Genomic DNA, 16,361 nt, shown 5'->3' on the forward strand with positions numbered 1-16,361 from the left:
GTATTAAATAGTCTAGGGAGGTAATAGGTCCTCATGAAAGTTTAGTATCGCAACAGCAAATCCGACCATAGTTGGGGTATTTTTCAGACCCTTATCCCTTAAATTTATATAAAGTTAAATAAGTAGACACACACGTCATACTTGACATATACAAGTTAAAATATATATCTACGCACGTAAAGTTGGAGAACATAAATATTAGCGGAAAATAAATTAAATTATAGGACTATGTATTATTGTATCATTCAAAAAATTAAGTAGAGATTTGCTTACATTTCTTTATTTTATTAAATTTTCTTTGGTATGTGAATCCATAAATAGAGAAAAACACGTTCCTTTGATCCTTCTTGTCTGATTCTCTCTCTATAAAGGCCGAAGCACTCGGCGATTTTGTACTCTTTTTTTTTCCTTCTCTCTCAGTTGGGGTGGATCCTGATCGGGATTTGAATCAGTAAGTTTCATCAATATTTTCTTTATTTATTGAATTTTTTCTGCATAATTTATTGTTATTATTTTGATCTTGTGTGATCTGTTGCAATTTAAATTGAAGAAAATGATCCAGTATTGATTTTCTGTTATAGAATTTGTATCTGGGTTAGATCTGTTTGATAATTTGATGGTGTTGATCTGTTTTTTTTTTGGTTTAGCATTGGTTAATTTATGCAGATCTGATAGAGAATCATTTGAATTGGTGATCATTGTTCGGAAAATTTTGGATCTAATGATCTGGGTTTTTTTTTATTTTGGTTTGTAATGGGGAAACGAGGGATTAGGTTTAGAGAAATAAGTTTTTGGATTGAAATGAGTAGGAATGGAGTAGAATATGTAGAGGATTCATATTGCCAACCCCGACTAGTTTTGCATTGAGGAGTAGTTAGTGTTTTTATTAAAAAATTGGGGGTAGGTGGAGGAGAAATGGGTGAGGGGATTACAAGGTATAGCAATCGATTTTTTAGCAACAAGGTGAAAGTTCAGGTAGCTAACCAACTAAGCTACTAAGATTCAAGTGAGGTGAGGAGTAGCTAGGTTGATTGATTGATTAGAAACTAGATATTGTTTTGTTTTTTCTATGCTATTTTTACTTATGGATTTGAGGTTGCTACAAAATCTTGATATTGGTTTGGAATTTTGCATGTGTTAGAAGCTGCTTCAAGATGTCAACATACACCCCTAAGAATATACTCATTACTGGAGCTGCCGGATTTATTGCATGTCATGTAGCCAACAGGCTTGTTCGGAGCTACCCTGATTACAAGATTGTTGTCCTTGACAAACTTGACTATTGTTCAAATTTGAAGAACCTTATTCCTTCCCGATCTTCCCCTAATTTCAAGTTTGTTAAGGGAGACATTGCTAGTGCAGATCTCGTTAACTACCTTCTCATAACTGAGTCCATTGACACTATAATGCACTTTGCTGCTCAGACCCATGTTGATAACTCCTTTGGTAATAGCTTTGAGTTCACTAAGAATAACATCTATGGTACCCATGTACTATTAGAGGCCTGCAAAGTTACTGGTCAGATCAAAAGGTTTATCCATGTGAGTACAGATGAGGTCTATGGGGAGACTGATGAGGATGCTGTTGTAGGAAACCACGAAGCCTCACAACTCCTTCCCACTAACCCATATTCAGCCACAAAAGCTGGGGCTGAAATGCTTGTTATGGCTTATGGTAGATCATATGGGTTACCTGTTATAACCACTAGAGGGAACAATGTCTATGGTCCTAACCAATTTCCTGAGAAACTAATCCCTAAGTTTATACTTTTAGCCATGAGGGGAAAGCCTCTTCCTATTCATGGTGATGGTTGTAATGTTCGTAGTTATCTCTATTGTGAGGATGTTGCTGAGGCTTTTGAAGTTGTTCTACACAAGGGAGAGGTCGGTCACGTTTATAACATTGGAACTACAAAAGAGAGAAGAGTGATTGATGTTGCCCAAGATATATGCAAACTCTTTAACATAGATTCAGAGAAAGTTATTCAGTTTGTGGAGAACAGGCCATTTAATGACCAAAGGTACTTTCTGGATGATCAGAAGTTGAAGAACTTGGGTTGGTCTGAGACGACCATGTGGGAAGAGGGTCTGAAAAAGACTATTGAATGGTATAAGAATAACCCTGATTGGTGGGGGGATGTCTCTGGAGCATTGCTTCCCCATCCTAGAATGCTGATGATGCCTGGTGATATAGAAAGAAATTTGGATGGAGCTGAGAAATATGATTCTGGATCTACCGAATTCTCAGGGAAGTCCAATGAAACCAAAACGGCAGCTCCAGCTTCAAAGACCAGCAATGTGCCTCAGAAATCCCCTTTTAAGTTCTTGATCTATGGTAGGACTGGGTGGATTGGCGGTGTGCTAGGGAAATTGTGTGAGAAACAGGGAATTCCTTATGAGTATGGCAGGGGACGTTTGGAAGATCGCTCAAAGCTTTTGGCAGACATTAATTCTGTCAAGCCCACACATGTATTCAATGCTGCTGGTGTCACTGGTAGACCCAATGTTGATTGGTGTGAGAGTCATAAACCAGAAACAATTCGCACAAATGTTGCTGGTACTCTAAACTTGGCAGATGTTTGCAGAGAGAATGGCCTCCTGATGGTGAACTTTGCCACTGGCTGCATATTTGAGTATGATGCTGCACATCCAGAAGGTTCTGGTATTGGGTTCAAAGAGGAAGACACACCCAATTTCGCTGGTTCTTTCTATTCAAAGACCAAGGCCATGGTAAGCACTTGTTTAGACTTTGATCCATAATACATCATTCTCTTATTTAGGCACTAACGTATTTTCTTGTTTTCTTTAACTAGGTCGAAGATCTGTTGAAAAATTATGACAATGTTTGCACACTCAGAGTTCGCATGCCAATATCTTCAGATCTCAGCAACCCTCGCAATTTCATTACCAAGATCAGCCGCTACAATAAGGTGGTCAATATTCCTAACAGTATGACCATATTGGATGAGCTTCTTCCGATTTCAATTGAGATGGCAAAGCGTAACCTCAGAGGCATATGGAATTTCACAAACCCTGGTGTTGTGAGCCATAATGAGATATTGGAAATGTACAAGAAATATATCGATCCAGCATTTACTTATGCCAACTTCACAGTGGAAGAGCAGGCCAAGGTAATCGTTGCAGCTCGCAGTAACAATGAGATGGATGCATCAAAGTTGAAGAAAGAGTTCCCTGAGTTGCTATCAATCAAAGAGTCACTGATCAAGAATGTTTTTGAACCAAACAAGAAAACCTCTGCATAAAAAGACTGTGTCCTCAAGAATTTTGTATGCTATTTTAGCTATTATTCATTGTTAGTTCCTCGAATTCTCTAAATTTTTTAGATCATCATTAGTGATTAGCTGTTGTTCCTTGTTATTTTTGTATGAATTCATAATATTTGTGCCTTCTTTGTGGAAGATTTGGAATTTTGGATAGGCTTGTTTTCCCTGTATCTGTGGTTAAATGAGTATGTTAAAAGGTCTGGTGTAATTTGTTGAATTTGATATATGAAAGTATGAACTTTTTCTTGCTCAATCTCTTTATTCTTTTAGATAAATTATCGAAAAAATACACTTTGAGTATCACTTTTTTACGAGTTGCATATTTGAACTATTAGGTGTTTGCAGTTGTGTTTCTACCTAAACCATCACCAATGGTTTATAACAACACACCTCAAAGGTGACTTGACCAAGTGCTTATCAAAAGGCGCGTCACAATTTACTCTGCCCATAATTTTTGTTCACAAGGCAGTTGACTAATTAATTTCGAAGCGTGTTTTGATAAATAGTTGGTGATAATCATGTCGTAGCATTTCCAGATTAGTCCAAATTTGATCAAATTCTGATCTTCATTTGTTCTTCTCCAGGATTTTTCAAGTAGTAAACAGAAGCACCCAATAGAAAATTCATAAGAAAATGATACTTCTAGTGTGTGATTAATTGCTTTGTACTTGTATTTTAGTGGCAAATTATGAAGTTCACTTTTGTTGTCACAAAATAGTATTGTGTTGGTACAAGGCAAGTCATTTTCATAGAAAATATTCTTCAAAGTTTGATTAATGAATGAAAAATATTTCTCAGAAAAAAAAAATGCATTTTGAAGATTTATAACTATACTAAATACACTCGAAATGAAAGTTTGCATTCACAGAGTGAATGAATCAGCCCTCGATATTAGAAGTATGTTATGATAGTTTAATGCCTGAAATCGGAGTGAATAAATCACATTGACTGTTGAATTGAAGTCATGGTAGTATGAAGGGGGAACAAAATCGTATCTGGGGTGGTTCTTTGGATCGAACACAGATTCTCGACCCTGTCCTTTGGCTTCCACTCCAGTTGACCCCACTTCGTTTCCATCTCACCGTGAGAAGGTAGAGATGGAAAATAGGAAGTCGAAGGGTCCTCAACTCTATTCATTTGGCATAGTCCCTTTATTAGGGAAGCATCAGTAGATAATGAGCTGCTCATCTACCCTTCTTCACTTAAATAACCGTGATGTGTGTGGTTGTGTTCCTACCACTAGACCAAAGCCCCGGGGCTGGTGATATGAACTCTGCTACGCCTTATCGAGCTCAAAAGCACAAGATAAGTAACTGGGATTGGCAATACTTAACAGAAGGTGGACGTCAAATAAGTCTGATATAGAACTATTTACTTCATATTAAGATAAACTACCTGAAAAGAGGGAGGAAAATGAAAGCTACTACACATTAATTAAACAAGTAGAAAGATACATCTTTTCATAACACCACATCTGAACACAACCTTTCCCTCTAACTCCTCCCCTAGGAAAACTTGTGAAAATTCCGGGTTCATAGGAAACAATCCCCTGACCCCCACCACCACATTCCCAGGGTGGAACAACATATCTCGACTGCAATCAACATTTACAATTTAAAAAAAGACAAGAAAATTGCAAGAAATTGTTGATCCTAAAGAAATACTTGTATTTAAGAATCAAATTAATCAACTCTCTTTGCACTAATTTGATACTTATTTAAGTTCAAAGTTACTGACAGAAATCAAACACTGGTGTCCTGATTGAATGATCCTCCAATCAAACTGCAAAAAGGATAAACAACAATTTAGAAGATCAACAACACACTAGAAAGGCTTGGAATAAGAAACAAGTTGTGAAGATAAAGAAACATACCAAGCATGCTCTACTTTGATTCCACCGTAAGTGGCACAGCAGTGTAGATGTGAGGTGAGTTATATTCTGGCAATTGAAGTTCAATCATCCATTATAAACTTAAAAAGTAAACCATAACTTATGCCGGCACCTAAAAGGTTTAGCAGAAGAAAATGTAAATCAGATGCAATTACCTTCAGATTCCATGCGCAACCAGTCTTGACCACATATCAGAGCTTCTCTAGCACCTGGATTCAGTGAACTGCGATGATGATCAAGCACCCTGCCTCTGTTATTGAATGCCAACTCTGGTCCAAGAGTGGATGCAGGAACTCCCAAGATATCACGTGCCATCATCGATAATATAGGGTACCTTGGTGTGTGAACTTTCCACCAATTCAATATGCTGAAATCATAATTGCGAGGAAAGACTGGCTCTTCCAAGTATTTGTCAAGATCTGATGTCATGTTGTGGCTTTGTGAAGTTTCATGGAGAAACTTGTCGAAACCCCTAAGTCTGTCCCTCGTGCCAATAGTGGTACTGGCTAAGCTGCCAGAAGCACCAGCCGTATCTGGATCAAGCGAAGATGAGCCCATAGCATACTCATTGGAAAGCTCCCTTATGGCATCAGATACTGCTTTGATCTGATTTGGCGCATCAGAATCATAAATCTGAGGATAGTAATACTCCACCAACTTCATCTTGAACCTTGGATCCAGTATTGCTGCTATTGCCAAAGTCAAACTGCACTTGCTCCAGTATCTGTCAAACTTTTCTTTCATCTTCAGTGCTATATCACTTAGAAAATTATCAGGATTCTTACACCATTCAATCAACTGGATGTGAATATCACATATTTCTGGGAAATATATGTTGGCAGTTGAATACTTATTTGTTGTGAAAACATTAGTAACTTCAACAAAAAGTTTCACATAGCCAGCAACGGCACTAGCATGATCCCACTCTGTTTCAGACAAGGCACTAGTGTAGGTAGGGTCATGCTCTTCTAGTAGACAGAAGGCTCCCCTATAGTCTAAGGCAGCTTCAAGCATTAAGTATGTTGAACTCCACTGCTGTCCGCAGTCAAGAATCAAAGGTCTCTCACCACTAATCGCAGCTTGCTGAGCAATCTCATTGAATTTTCCTAGGGTTACTTGTGAACTTTTAACATGCCTTATGCTTTCTCGGACCTTGTGGGTCACATCTCGAATTGCTTCCATGACATCGGAAACAATTGATTTCATTAACTGTACTGCACAGCGCACATCAAACAATTCACCATTCTTTAACAGAGGCCTGTTTTGAGAAAGCCAGTCTTTGATCCTAAAAATCAGTTCTTCATAGCCCGTACAATGATCGAAAGTCATAGAAAACAACTTACGATCAATGGCCCAGTCTGTCAAACTTTTTATAACAACTTCTGAAAGTATGTCATCTGTGTGAGAAGGGTCCAGTGTGATGAAATTCAGCATTTTCTTCTGAAGCTTCCAGTCTTCATCAATGTAAAAAGCAGTCAAGCACATATACCGTGCATTTTCCGATGAATCCCAAACATCAGCAGAAAGACTAATTCTTCCATGCAAGTTATGGATCGCTTCATACATCTTCTGTTTCTCTTTTGCATAAATAGTCATACAATCTAGTTCAACAGCACTATTAGTCAAAACCTCAAATTGTGGCTGTAAATTCTTGACAAATATTTTGAATCCAATATGGTCAACCATGGCTAAAGGATAACCATGTAACATAATCATACGGGCAAGATCCAGACGGCTCCGCTCTTGATCAAATCTAACACTGCCAAGGTTGATAGGCACGTTAACTTCCTCTTTCTTTACCTCTGGATCAAACTTAAAGGTTGTCACAGGACTAATGGTTTCTTCTTTCCTTTGTCCTTCTTCATAGGTGACAACTGCAAGAGTAGGGTCTTTTTTCTTTCTCTTCGCTGCAAGTATTTGGGTAACATCATAGTTGGATCTTTTTAGACACCGCAACAAATGATTCCTCAGATGAGTTGTTCCGCTGTTACTTGATCCACTAAGCTTCTTTTTGCAATGCACACAGACGGCATAACAGATATCTGCCTTTCGAACTCTTTCAAAATGGTTCCACACAACGGATGTCAATCGCTTTGGTTTCTTTATTGGGGTTTCGGTTGGAATTTCCATGGCATGGATGAAGCCAAATTAACCAATCTGTTATCATCAAATGGTTTGGTCCAAAATGCTGTTAAATGGCGAAACAACAGCAACCAAGTAGAATGCAATGACAGATTTAAAGGAATTGAAAAAGGTTGTACTTAAAAGCTATTAACCAAATACAGTATCTGAAGAAAGGAACAGAGAAGCAAACGAAAGTTCTGAACCTCATAATATTATTCTGATGATTGTAGGCATTGCTGTAGATTCTGTTATTTAGAAAAAAAGACATTGCTTAAGATTTTTATGTATGCAATCTTGAAACTTTAAAGGACCCAGACCAATACTCGTCACAAATCTTTCAACTGGAGTCAGTTTGCCTATCTGATTTATGCTCAATCCCTCCCTCAGTATGAACTTTATCTCTGTGCATACCAAATCACAGATTTTCTAGACGGAAGTTTGACATAACATTGTTTTTTCGAAAAAACAACGAAGTCTCAGCACCAAACAAGTTGGGGTTATATGAATCCTCTGACCACGTTTCTCTATTTAATAAATCATAACCAACTTTTTCATAATGAAACAAAAACAACAAACTGAGAGCAAAATAATGATGAGTAGCATATATGATCTTTTGTTTCCTCATTCTTTTTCTTTTGTGAGGTTTGGGGTGATGGTGAGGCGACACATAAACTAGCCACGAGACAAGAAATCAGCAGTCTCCACACAGCTAAAGATCCACCGAATTACAAGTGAAGGCTATACATAATTGACACGAAGCACCCATTGCACCAGTCAACAATCCATAAACAATGGGACAAGCAACTCATACAGACAAAAGCAGTAGAAACGTAAGTTCTTCTACATCGTGACCTCTACTATAAAAAGCCAGAGACTACCCACCCAACAACAACAACATACCCAGTGTAATCCCACAATTGGGGTTTGGGGAGGGTAGAGTGTACCTTACCCCTACCTCGTAGAGATACATATGTTGTTTTCGATATACCCTCACCTTAAAAATAAAGCATTTCCAAGCAGTTTGAAAAAGGAAATACATAAATGAGAGCAGTAACAACAACGGGTTACTACAGGTTTGATAGACGTGGCATTTCCCTAAAGGAGACATGTTCACAAAATTCACGACAACATTGATCCACGACAATAGCCACAGTAACTTGACACAGGAAAAATTATATGCATCACACCCACCCCCCACACCCCACACCCAACTTAAGCTCATTAACCAGCTCAACCAATCTCCAACACTTACCATCATTGTCTCTTTGGTGAACACAACACCCACATGATCCAAATCCTAAATCACAACAACAAAACTAGACATCCCAAATTACATTATTCAAAATCCACAGAAGAAAAACATTAAAAAATCAATCTTTACCTAAAAAGTCAATCAATCAGTCTACAACCCCTCAATGTCAAACTACTTGAGATCCATTAAACAAAATCCTCTACATCCATTCAACTCTATTCAGCCCCAATATATCAAAAAATGTACAAAAAACCATCAAAATTGAGCTCAAATAGATGTACTTGACAGGGATTCGGGTTTAAATCCGGCTAATAATGAACAGAAAAATGCAAACCTGAGAAAGTGAAGAACTTTTCCGTTGACGTCTTTGTCAGATAGATCCGATCGGAGGATCCGAAAGTGAATAGGGTTAGGGTTTTGGATTATTAAACGGAGAAGAGAAGATTGAACCGTAAACCGGGAAGATCCGGTAAGAATGCCCGATTGCGTGATCTGGAATTTGGGTGGTTCACACATTTGAAGGGTCCGTTTTTGAAGATGTACCCGAATTCGGGTCGGGTCGTGTCGGGTTGGTTTAGGGTTAGGTGTGTTTAGTTAAAATGGATATTCTCTTTTTATTATTTTATTTTTTGAGATTTATTTTTTTCTTAAGCTTCTGGATTTTATTATTTCTAAATTTCTAAAAGGAAGATTATCACGTTTGGTCCATAGTTATTTATAGGATCTTTATGATCAACATATTTAACGTTCAACGACAATAATATAATTAGTATAATCTTTTAAGTGGAATATAGAAATAATACTCCCTTCGTCCACTTTTAATGTCATGATTTTCTTTTTTTAGAGTTAAACTATACGAACTTTGACTATCATTTTACGATGTATTTTTTAATCATATTAACATGCAAAAAAAATTGCAATTTATAGTATTTTCTGTATAGTTTTTGAATATTTAAATTTTTTGCTTAAAATATCAAATTAATTTAATCTAATTTAACTTTGAAAATTAGTCAAATTGACTTTCGAAAAAGGCATACAACAATAAGTAAAAGTGATTTATTTTTTTACTCTTTCTTGTGTTACTTATGAATTTACTATTGCAATTTGGCTTGTGACTGTGAATGTATGTTTGGATCTGAAACTGTAGAGGTACTTAAACTTTACTTCTTGTACTAAATTGATGTTTATTTTACTATATTTCGTAAAAACCTCTCCTTAGGTATCGTATCGTAACACTTATATTCTTTATGATTTGTAAAATTAATGTCTACCTCCTTGTAGAAGGATGTCTTCGCCACCGGGCCATATGATCAACATAAGCTCAAAGCTTCTTTCGTAACTCCAGAAACTTCTTCGTACTGGCTCCCTTACCTGCCTCGTTTCAGAGGGAACCTCAAAGTGGCTCTATTTCATTATATTTCATCCATATCTCAATCTCATTCATTTAATATTCATTTGGTGTCATTGACATAACAAATGTCGTTTCTAGTCTATCTTTTTCTATTATAGAAAAGTTCAAAAATCATCATATAATAATCCAAAAATGACCTTTAAACTTGTCTGTTTCTTTTACTTAAACGCTATAACTTGGACTTGTTCCTGTTGACACTTGTTAGACACTTCTCTTATGCATGGAAGCCACCTATCCATCAAATCATAATAACAACATATCCAATATAATCCCACAAGGTGCGAGTTGTGAGAGAGTAGACTATAAACGGACCTTACCCCTACCTAGTGGGGTTAGGGAGGCTGTTTTTGATAAACCCTCGGCTCAAGAACCGAGGAAACAAAACAGCAAGATAAAAGCCACCTAGCCATCAGCTTTCATTTATACATGAAAATTGAGATTCAAGATTTCAATACACTAGCTTCAGAAATTATTTCTGGAGCAAGATTGCGTACAATAGTTCATTCCAAACAGAGTACACCAGCTACACGCCAGTGGCTGCAGTCCGTCAACGCACCACTGGCAATTCTCGACTGGTGTCCATCTTTTCGTAGTTGTGTAATCAGTGTAATATCAAGTAAATTGACAGGCTTTGTCATGTTACTTGGGACACTTTTCACCAATGCCTCTTCTGGATATCTTTCACCTGGATAAGTTGATCCCTCTATTGGTTTTGTTGTCCACTGCAGTCCTTCACCTTTGGTTCATTCCAATCCTTGCCACTGAAAAGAGGAAACAGAATTATGTTGAAGAAAATGGTCTAGAATCCTACAAGAAAAATCATATACTGAATGGAAACTTGCAAGAAAATGTGACTGATCTAACCCTGAATGCCGAAAGGGTCCATGGGATGATCTCGTAGTTCCTACAAGGTGAAGGTGGAGATGACGGGATCAGTCCATAAATTTTCCTTTCCTTTTGCCACATTTAGTTTAAAGGACCAAATTCACATTTCTTTTTAGAAGATGTGTCAGATTGGGTTTAACTTCACTTTCACGGGCTAGAGGGAAATACTTAAAGCGAGTAAAGAACGATTTCAGTAGCCTTTCATTTTTCCATTCAACAAGATTATTAGTCATTTACATTCTAAATGAACATCACATTTAGTATACATTGAATTCAATCAAATGAATACCACAATTACCAGATATATATTCAGTATTAAACATCACTATCAAATATGGCAAATATTACCAAATTTCTGTTCTAAAGAAGCAATTCTTAGTACATTTATGGGAGAAACTTCTTGATATATTTCATGCAAACGCAAATATTTGACTTCGGTACATTTAGGTTATCTGCAAAGTTAAACGAAATCTTGTTAAAGATCTCAGGTCGTGGATCAAGAAAGATGTGTTTCGAAGGAGAAGCATTCACAGATTTCCTATAAGAAATGAGCAATTGACTTTGATTACCTCTACCAACAAAGGTTCCGTTGTTATCCAGAGATTCAACCCGACTTCCCATATTGGCACGTTGATTCATTACCATAGGCACTACTAGTTGTGACTAAGCATGACAAAATAGATTACAACAAGACATAGAACTAGCATGATCATGTCGGGATATCAGACCAATTTTACCTATATGCTGATCAACTCATCGGATTCTTAAGAAGCATTAAGACACAGTTTGACTAAGTCTCAAAATGTCCATCAACAACCGACTGACAGAAGCCTTTATTTCATCTGGTATTACTAGCTGAGGAGGAACTGATTCCAGCGCATACAGAATAATGACCCTCAATACGGCAGCCAAGTGTAAATTTGTCCTATCGCCTTTCCTTACATTCTGATTCACAAACTTGCATGATGCTTTTAAGGCACATTTGCTGCATACCTGAAGTAAAGGCACGTAACATTTTAGATCATAAGGGGTATATAGAAGGAAGGTGGAAGAAAATTTGAGAATGTCCCAAAGAAAATTTTACGTAATCTTATTTGATCTTAGGAGCAGTGAAAGGAAGTGATGAAGTTTCTTAAGAGCAAAAGTGACTCACATTATCTTCTTGAATTCTGAAATATTTACGCAACCTCTTAGCAGATAAAACATTCTGCTTTGCAATAGAAGGGCAACCAAAAAGGGCGACTTTTTTCAGGTCACTGCCAGAGAACCATCTGAACAACCAAGTTTAGTAGATTAAGGAACTGAATGAAGAAAGCTAAGGGGCATAAAGCAGTGTCTAAACTAAACAAAGAAAAACATCCTGAACACAGTACAAGCGACATGTGGGAATTCGTCAAGATGAACCATTCCAAACGAAAGACAGCATCAGTCACCTTTTCAAGTTCGGAAAAGGGCCAAAAATACATGTAACCTATTGAAATGGTTCACAAATACCCTCCGTTAACCTTTAGGTCTAAAAGTACCCGTAACATTTTTTTAGGGGGCTCAAACATACCTCTGAAACTTATGGATTTGGGTCTTAAAAAAACTTAAAAGGGAAAAAAATACCCCTAACGTGTTGAAAATGGCTAACAAATACCATTTGTTAACCTTTTGGTCTAAAAATACCCTTAATTTTTTCTTTTGGGCTCAAACATAGCCTTGAAACTAACGGACCAGCTGGGGTCAAATTTGGGTCTATAAAATAGTCATGTATCATTCTAAGCTTGCCACATTTTCAATATAGGATTAAATTAAATCCCACTCATTTATTAAAACCCAACCCGTTTTCATTTTACAAATTAATCACCCAATACAATCTTTTCTCCCCAAAGCATTCGTCATTTCCTAGAAGCTTAGATGTGATAGGCGATTTAGGGCTAATCTTTTGTACTTCAATCGGGAGATTGGAAGTTGAAGGATTCTTCTTGAAGAATCAATTTCAAAAGTCTTGTTATTAAGGTAATTCTTTTTACTACTATATATAAAACTTTTTCTATTTTGATTTGATGCACTTGAGTGGAGGGTGTTTCGGAAACAACCTCTCCACCTCCACAAGGTAGGGATAACGTTTCCGTACACTCCACCATCCGATCCCTCCCCAGACTCACAAGTAGGATTCCCCAAAGCATCTGTTATTTCCTCTAAAGCTTAGACGTGATAAGTGATTTACGGCTAAACTTTTGTACTTCAAACGGAAGATTGAGGGTCATAACTTCATTGGATGTTTAAGGATTCATCTTCATAAATCATTTTCAAAGTTATGAAGAAGAATAGCAATCTCTTGGTGATCTCTACCAAACTGCCCAGCTTGCATACTTTACAAAATCAAGGGCATAGCTATTCTCGAAGCAAGTAATATCAAACTTCTTCCTAGGCAAAAAGTATGAATCTTTAAAGTACCCTTCATTGTATAAATGTGTCACAAACATCACCATATCAGGTGGAAGCTCTTTGTAGTTTGTACACAGTATGATCCTCAGTAGTCAACACCGTCAACTTTCTTAAATCTACACTCTCATTATCCTCCTCATCCACAAACAATTTGTTTAACTTTTTACTCTTTCCTTCATTTTCCAACACCCCATTATCATTTCTAGCCTCCATCCTCTATTAGCTTTTCCAATTTTCTTCCTCCATTATCACGAACATTATTCAGTTTACAAACTGTTAGCTTCTATGTTTGCACAAGGCAAACACAAATACTTCCCGTATTTACCCAATAATTAGCATACTAAATTCTATATTGTTAAAGATTTCGGTAGACTAACAAAACACAAATTAGACTAATAAACTTCGATGAATAAACATAACAAACAGAAAACCAATAGTAGCAATCAATATGAAAATGAGTGAATGTAACTAAAGTGATTCTTACTTAACAATCTCTTGGTGATCTCTACCAAACTGCTTAGCTGCATACGTTATAAAATTACGGGCATAGCTATTGTCGAAGCATGTAATGTCAAACTTCTTCCCAGACAGAAAGTTTGAATATTTAAAGTACCCTTCATTGTATAAATGAGTGACAAACATCACCATATCAGATGAAAGCTCTTTGAACACAGTATGATCCTCCATACTCAACGGAGTCGACTTCACTGATTTTACACTCTTAACCTCCTCATTCATAAACAATTCATGTAATTTCTTGCTCTTCCCCTTATTTTCCAATACCCCATCACCATTTCTAGCTTCCTTTTCATTTTTCCTCATCTCCAGCAAAAACCTCACTTCTTCCTCCAATTTTTCCAATTTACCCTTCAATTCTTTGTTTTCAGACTTTTCTAACAGACCAACAGCTTCTTGGAAGAAAACACCCAATGGTTTCTTTGCTGCACTATCTGAACTAGTTGATTCTTTCTCAATCTGAGCTGAAAATGAAAAGGGTCTCCCCAAAAATGATGAAAATTGATATGGGATTGAAGAATTCAAGCATGTTGATGCTATTGTTAGAAAACGCCAAGAATTGAACTTTCTCAGGTATATCATTGGTGAGTTTTTTGGTAATTTGGTCACTGAACTGAACGATTGATGAGCATATACAGGGAAGATGAAGTTCTGCCATTAGAGGGCTTTTAGGGATTTTGCAAGCAATACATCTATTTGGGCCCAAATAAAACTACATGGAGTTACTTATGGGTCGGGTTGGGTTAGGGGTTAGTTTTGCTTTTCGATTTTTTCACGTTTGGTTGGTTAAAATATTTGTTTTAAATAAAAATAGAGAAATTATGTTCTATAAGTGATAATCTATTATGATTTTGTCTTATCCATCTTTTTACATATCACATCTTTACTCTACTATGATGGTTTGTATCTTCAATATCCCACATCTTTACGTTTCATAGTATTTCTTTTGATTATATAAAATTATTGTTAGAATTTTGCTTATGTACCGAATACAAAAAGAAAAATAAGCATGAAATTCCTTTATTTTTCTAGAAATAAATTTTAAGAAACAATTTTCATGATTTTTTGTTATACCACAACCTAAAGTTTTTATGTTTTTGTACAAATTGCCTAACAGATTAGTGTTTGATTTTTACTTCTTGTATCTCAGGTACTTAATTTTTGTTTTTGTTACTTATAAAATGGGGATTTTTGGACAAAAGTATCTTTATCTATCTGAAGTTAATTTAATCGGTGGAAAATGGACTAGACAAATTTGTTGGAGACGGAGTAGATATTAGACCAAAAACTCTTAGCAGAGGACAAAATTTGAGAAGATTCAAGCCGAGATAAGGTAGTATTAGCTTCTTCTGCTTCTTCAACCTACCTATCTATGTGAAGTTCTTTGATTATAAATTATCGCATTTATACTTATGGTGTGATTTCTTCTTATTGACAGACATGAGTATAATTGGATACATGAACAGATAAGGTATTTAGATTTTATGGAAAAGGTATGAGAAGAAGATTACTTCTTGTTAGAATTTCAATATCATATTATTATAACTCGTAACTTGATTTTTTCTTAGGTGGCGATCTTTTGAATTTCAAATTTATGCATTTTGTACCTAGCATTTCATCGACCTCATTGAAATGTAGTAAAAAGAAATGGAAACGTGTAGATGTTAAAGATGATAAAGCATAATCCCCAGGTAAGAAGAAGAAGATGATTGAAGAATAAGTGTTTTAGGAGACACATAATTGAAATTAATGTATTAAACATTGGATAAAATGTTTAACTTGTGAAATAATGACATTAGTTGGTAACTAGTGCTTTGTAATGCAATTTAATATTATGTTAGCTAACAAATGCTTATTTGACCCTTTTAAACAAACATATCATTGATATTTTATTCTCAAATGCAATTTTTTGTTAATTATATATTTTATATTTGTTTTGAGGCATAAATGATTCCAATTCATAGTGTATCATATGTGATGGAATGTTGCCCTTGTCTAAATTTCCTAAGTTTTGCCTTATGAGGCAAAATTATATACAGCAAGGCAATATATGCTTTGTGTTTATAATGAAAAGTTTTATCTCAAGGTAAAAATAGTTGAAATTTTATATATATAAAAATAGAATAGTTATCGAGTTAATTTTTGTATTATGTTGCAAGCTTTGTATACAGCAGGTAAAGCTATGTATAATGTAGATAATGAAAAGTTTTGTTGCGAGACAAAGATAATCGAAATTCATAACATAAAAAGTAGAATAATTATGAACTAAATTTTGTATTATGAACCAAATCTTGTATACAACAAGATATACATACTATATATAAGAAGAAGTTTTGACTCTTTGAAAATGTAAATGAAAATAACATTAGTCTTACTAATGAAATAGTTTTACATCTTTACAATTCACTATTATGGATACTTGCAAAAAAAGTGTGTTTTTAATCATTATGCTTGATTTTTTTTAAAAAAGATTCATTTGATTTCTTTAACTATCCACATGGAATGCCATTTGATACCATTTGTAAATAAAAAAAGAGAATGTACACCACATACCATCATATATTAG

At 35.8% G+C, this 16,361-nt stretch overlaps 3 protein-coding genes across 4 annotated transcripts; 1 reads left to right on the plus strand and 2 right to left on the minus strand.

Annotated features, from left to right (window-relative positions):
• The first annotated feature begins 259 nt into the window (after positions 1-259).
• LOC102579690 (trifunctional UDP-glucose 4,6-dehydratase/UDP-4-keto-6-deoxy-D-glucose 3,5-epimerase/UDP-4-keto-L-rhamnose-reductase RHM1-like) lies at positions 260-3,536 on the plus strand. 2 transcript variants are annotated; one of them, XM_006359968.2, is made up of 3 exons: positions 260-451; positions 1,145-2,729; positions 2,813-3,536. In XM_006359968.2, the coding sequence occupies exons 2-3, from the start codon at positions 1,155-1,157 to the stop codon at positions 3,260-3,262; spliced, it is 2,025 nt and encodes a 674-aa protein (XP_006360030.1). In that variant the 5' UTR covers positions 260-451; positions 1,145-1,154; the 3' UTR covers positions 3,263-3,536. The 2 variants fall into 2 exon arrangements, with proteins under 2 accessions (XP_006360030.1, XP_015170134.1); XM_015314648.1 differs by having other exon boundaries at positions 261-451; positions 1,142-2,729.
• A 1,157-nt stretch (positions 3,537-4,693) lies between these two features.
• Positions 4,694-9,131, minus strand: LOC107063162 (zinc finger BED domain-containing protein RICESLEEPER 1-like). The gene is made up of 4 exons (XM_015314658.1): positions 8,885-9,131; positions 5,330-7,331; positions 5,157-5,222; positions 4,694-5,065 (listed from the first exon to the last, which is right to left on the minus strand). The coding sequence occupies exons 2-3, from the start codon at positions 7,302-7,304 to the stop codon at positions 5,167-5,169; spliced, it is 2,031 nt and encodes a 676-aa protein (XP_015170144.1). The 5' UTR covers positions 7,305-7,331; positions 8,885-9,131; the 3' UTR covers positions 4,694-5,065; positions 5,157-5,166.
• Positions 9,132-10,353: 1,222 nt separating this feature from the next.
• LOC102580559 (uncharacterized) lies at positions 10,354-14,492 on the minus strand. The gene is made up of 4 exons (XM_015314654.1): positions 13,764-14,492; positions 12,000-12,117; positions 10,826-11,839; positions 10,354-10,722 (listed from the first exon to the last, which is right to left on the minus strand). Exons 1-3 carry the CDS (start codon positions 14,375-14,377, stop codon positions 11,621-11,623), a joined length of 951 nt encoding a protein of 316 aa, XP_015170140.1. The 5' UTR covers positions 14,378-14,492; the 3' UTR covers positions 10,354-10,722; positions 10,826-11,620.
• Positions 14,493-16,361: the final 1,869 nt, after the last annotated feature.

Source organism: Solanum tuberosum, unplaced genomic scaffold (assembly GCF_000226075.1).
Source record: "Solanum tuberosum cultivar DM 1-3 516 R44 unplaced genomic scaffold, SolTub_3.0 scf00312, whole genome shotgun sequence".
Classification (NCBI taxonomy): Eukaryota; Viridiplantae; Streptophyta; class Magnoliopsida; order Solanales; family Solanaceae; genus Solanum; species Solanum tuberosum.

Bases quoted from the DNA above. Each gene is read 5' to 3' on its own strand.
- LOC102579690 (XM_006359968.2), top strand. From the start codon at position 1,155: ATGTCAACATACACCCCTAAGAATATACTCATTACTGGAGCTGCCGGA. The intron at 2,730-2,812 runs GTAAGCACTTGT...TTCTTTAACTAG, and splicing joins ATTCAAAGACCAAGGCCATG to GTCGAAGATCTGTTGAAAAA.
- LOC107063162 (XM_015314658.1), bottom strand. From the start codon at position 7,304: ATGGAAATTCCAACCGAAACCCCAATAAAGAAACCAAAGCGATTGACA. The intron at 5,223-5,329 runs GTAATTGCATCT...TTCAATTGCCAG, and splicing joins GTTGCGCATGGAATCTGAAG to AATATAACTCACCTCACATC.
- LOC102580559 (XM_015314654.1), bottom strand. From the start codon at position 14,377: ATGATATACCTGAGAAAGTTCAATTCTTGGCGTTTTCTAACAATAGCA. The intron at 12,118-13,763 runs GTAAGAATCACT...TTGGTTGTTCAG, and splicing joins GATCACCAAGAGATTGTTAA to ATGGTTCTCTGGCAGTGACC. The intron at 11,840-11,999 runs GTGAGTCACTTT...CCTTTACTTCAG, and splicing joins TCAGAATTCAAGAAGATAAT to GTATGCAGCAAATGTGCCTT.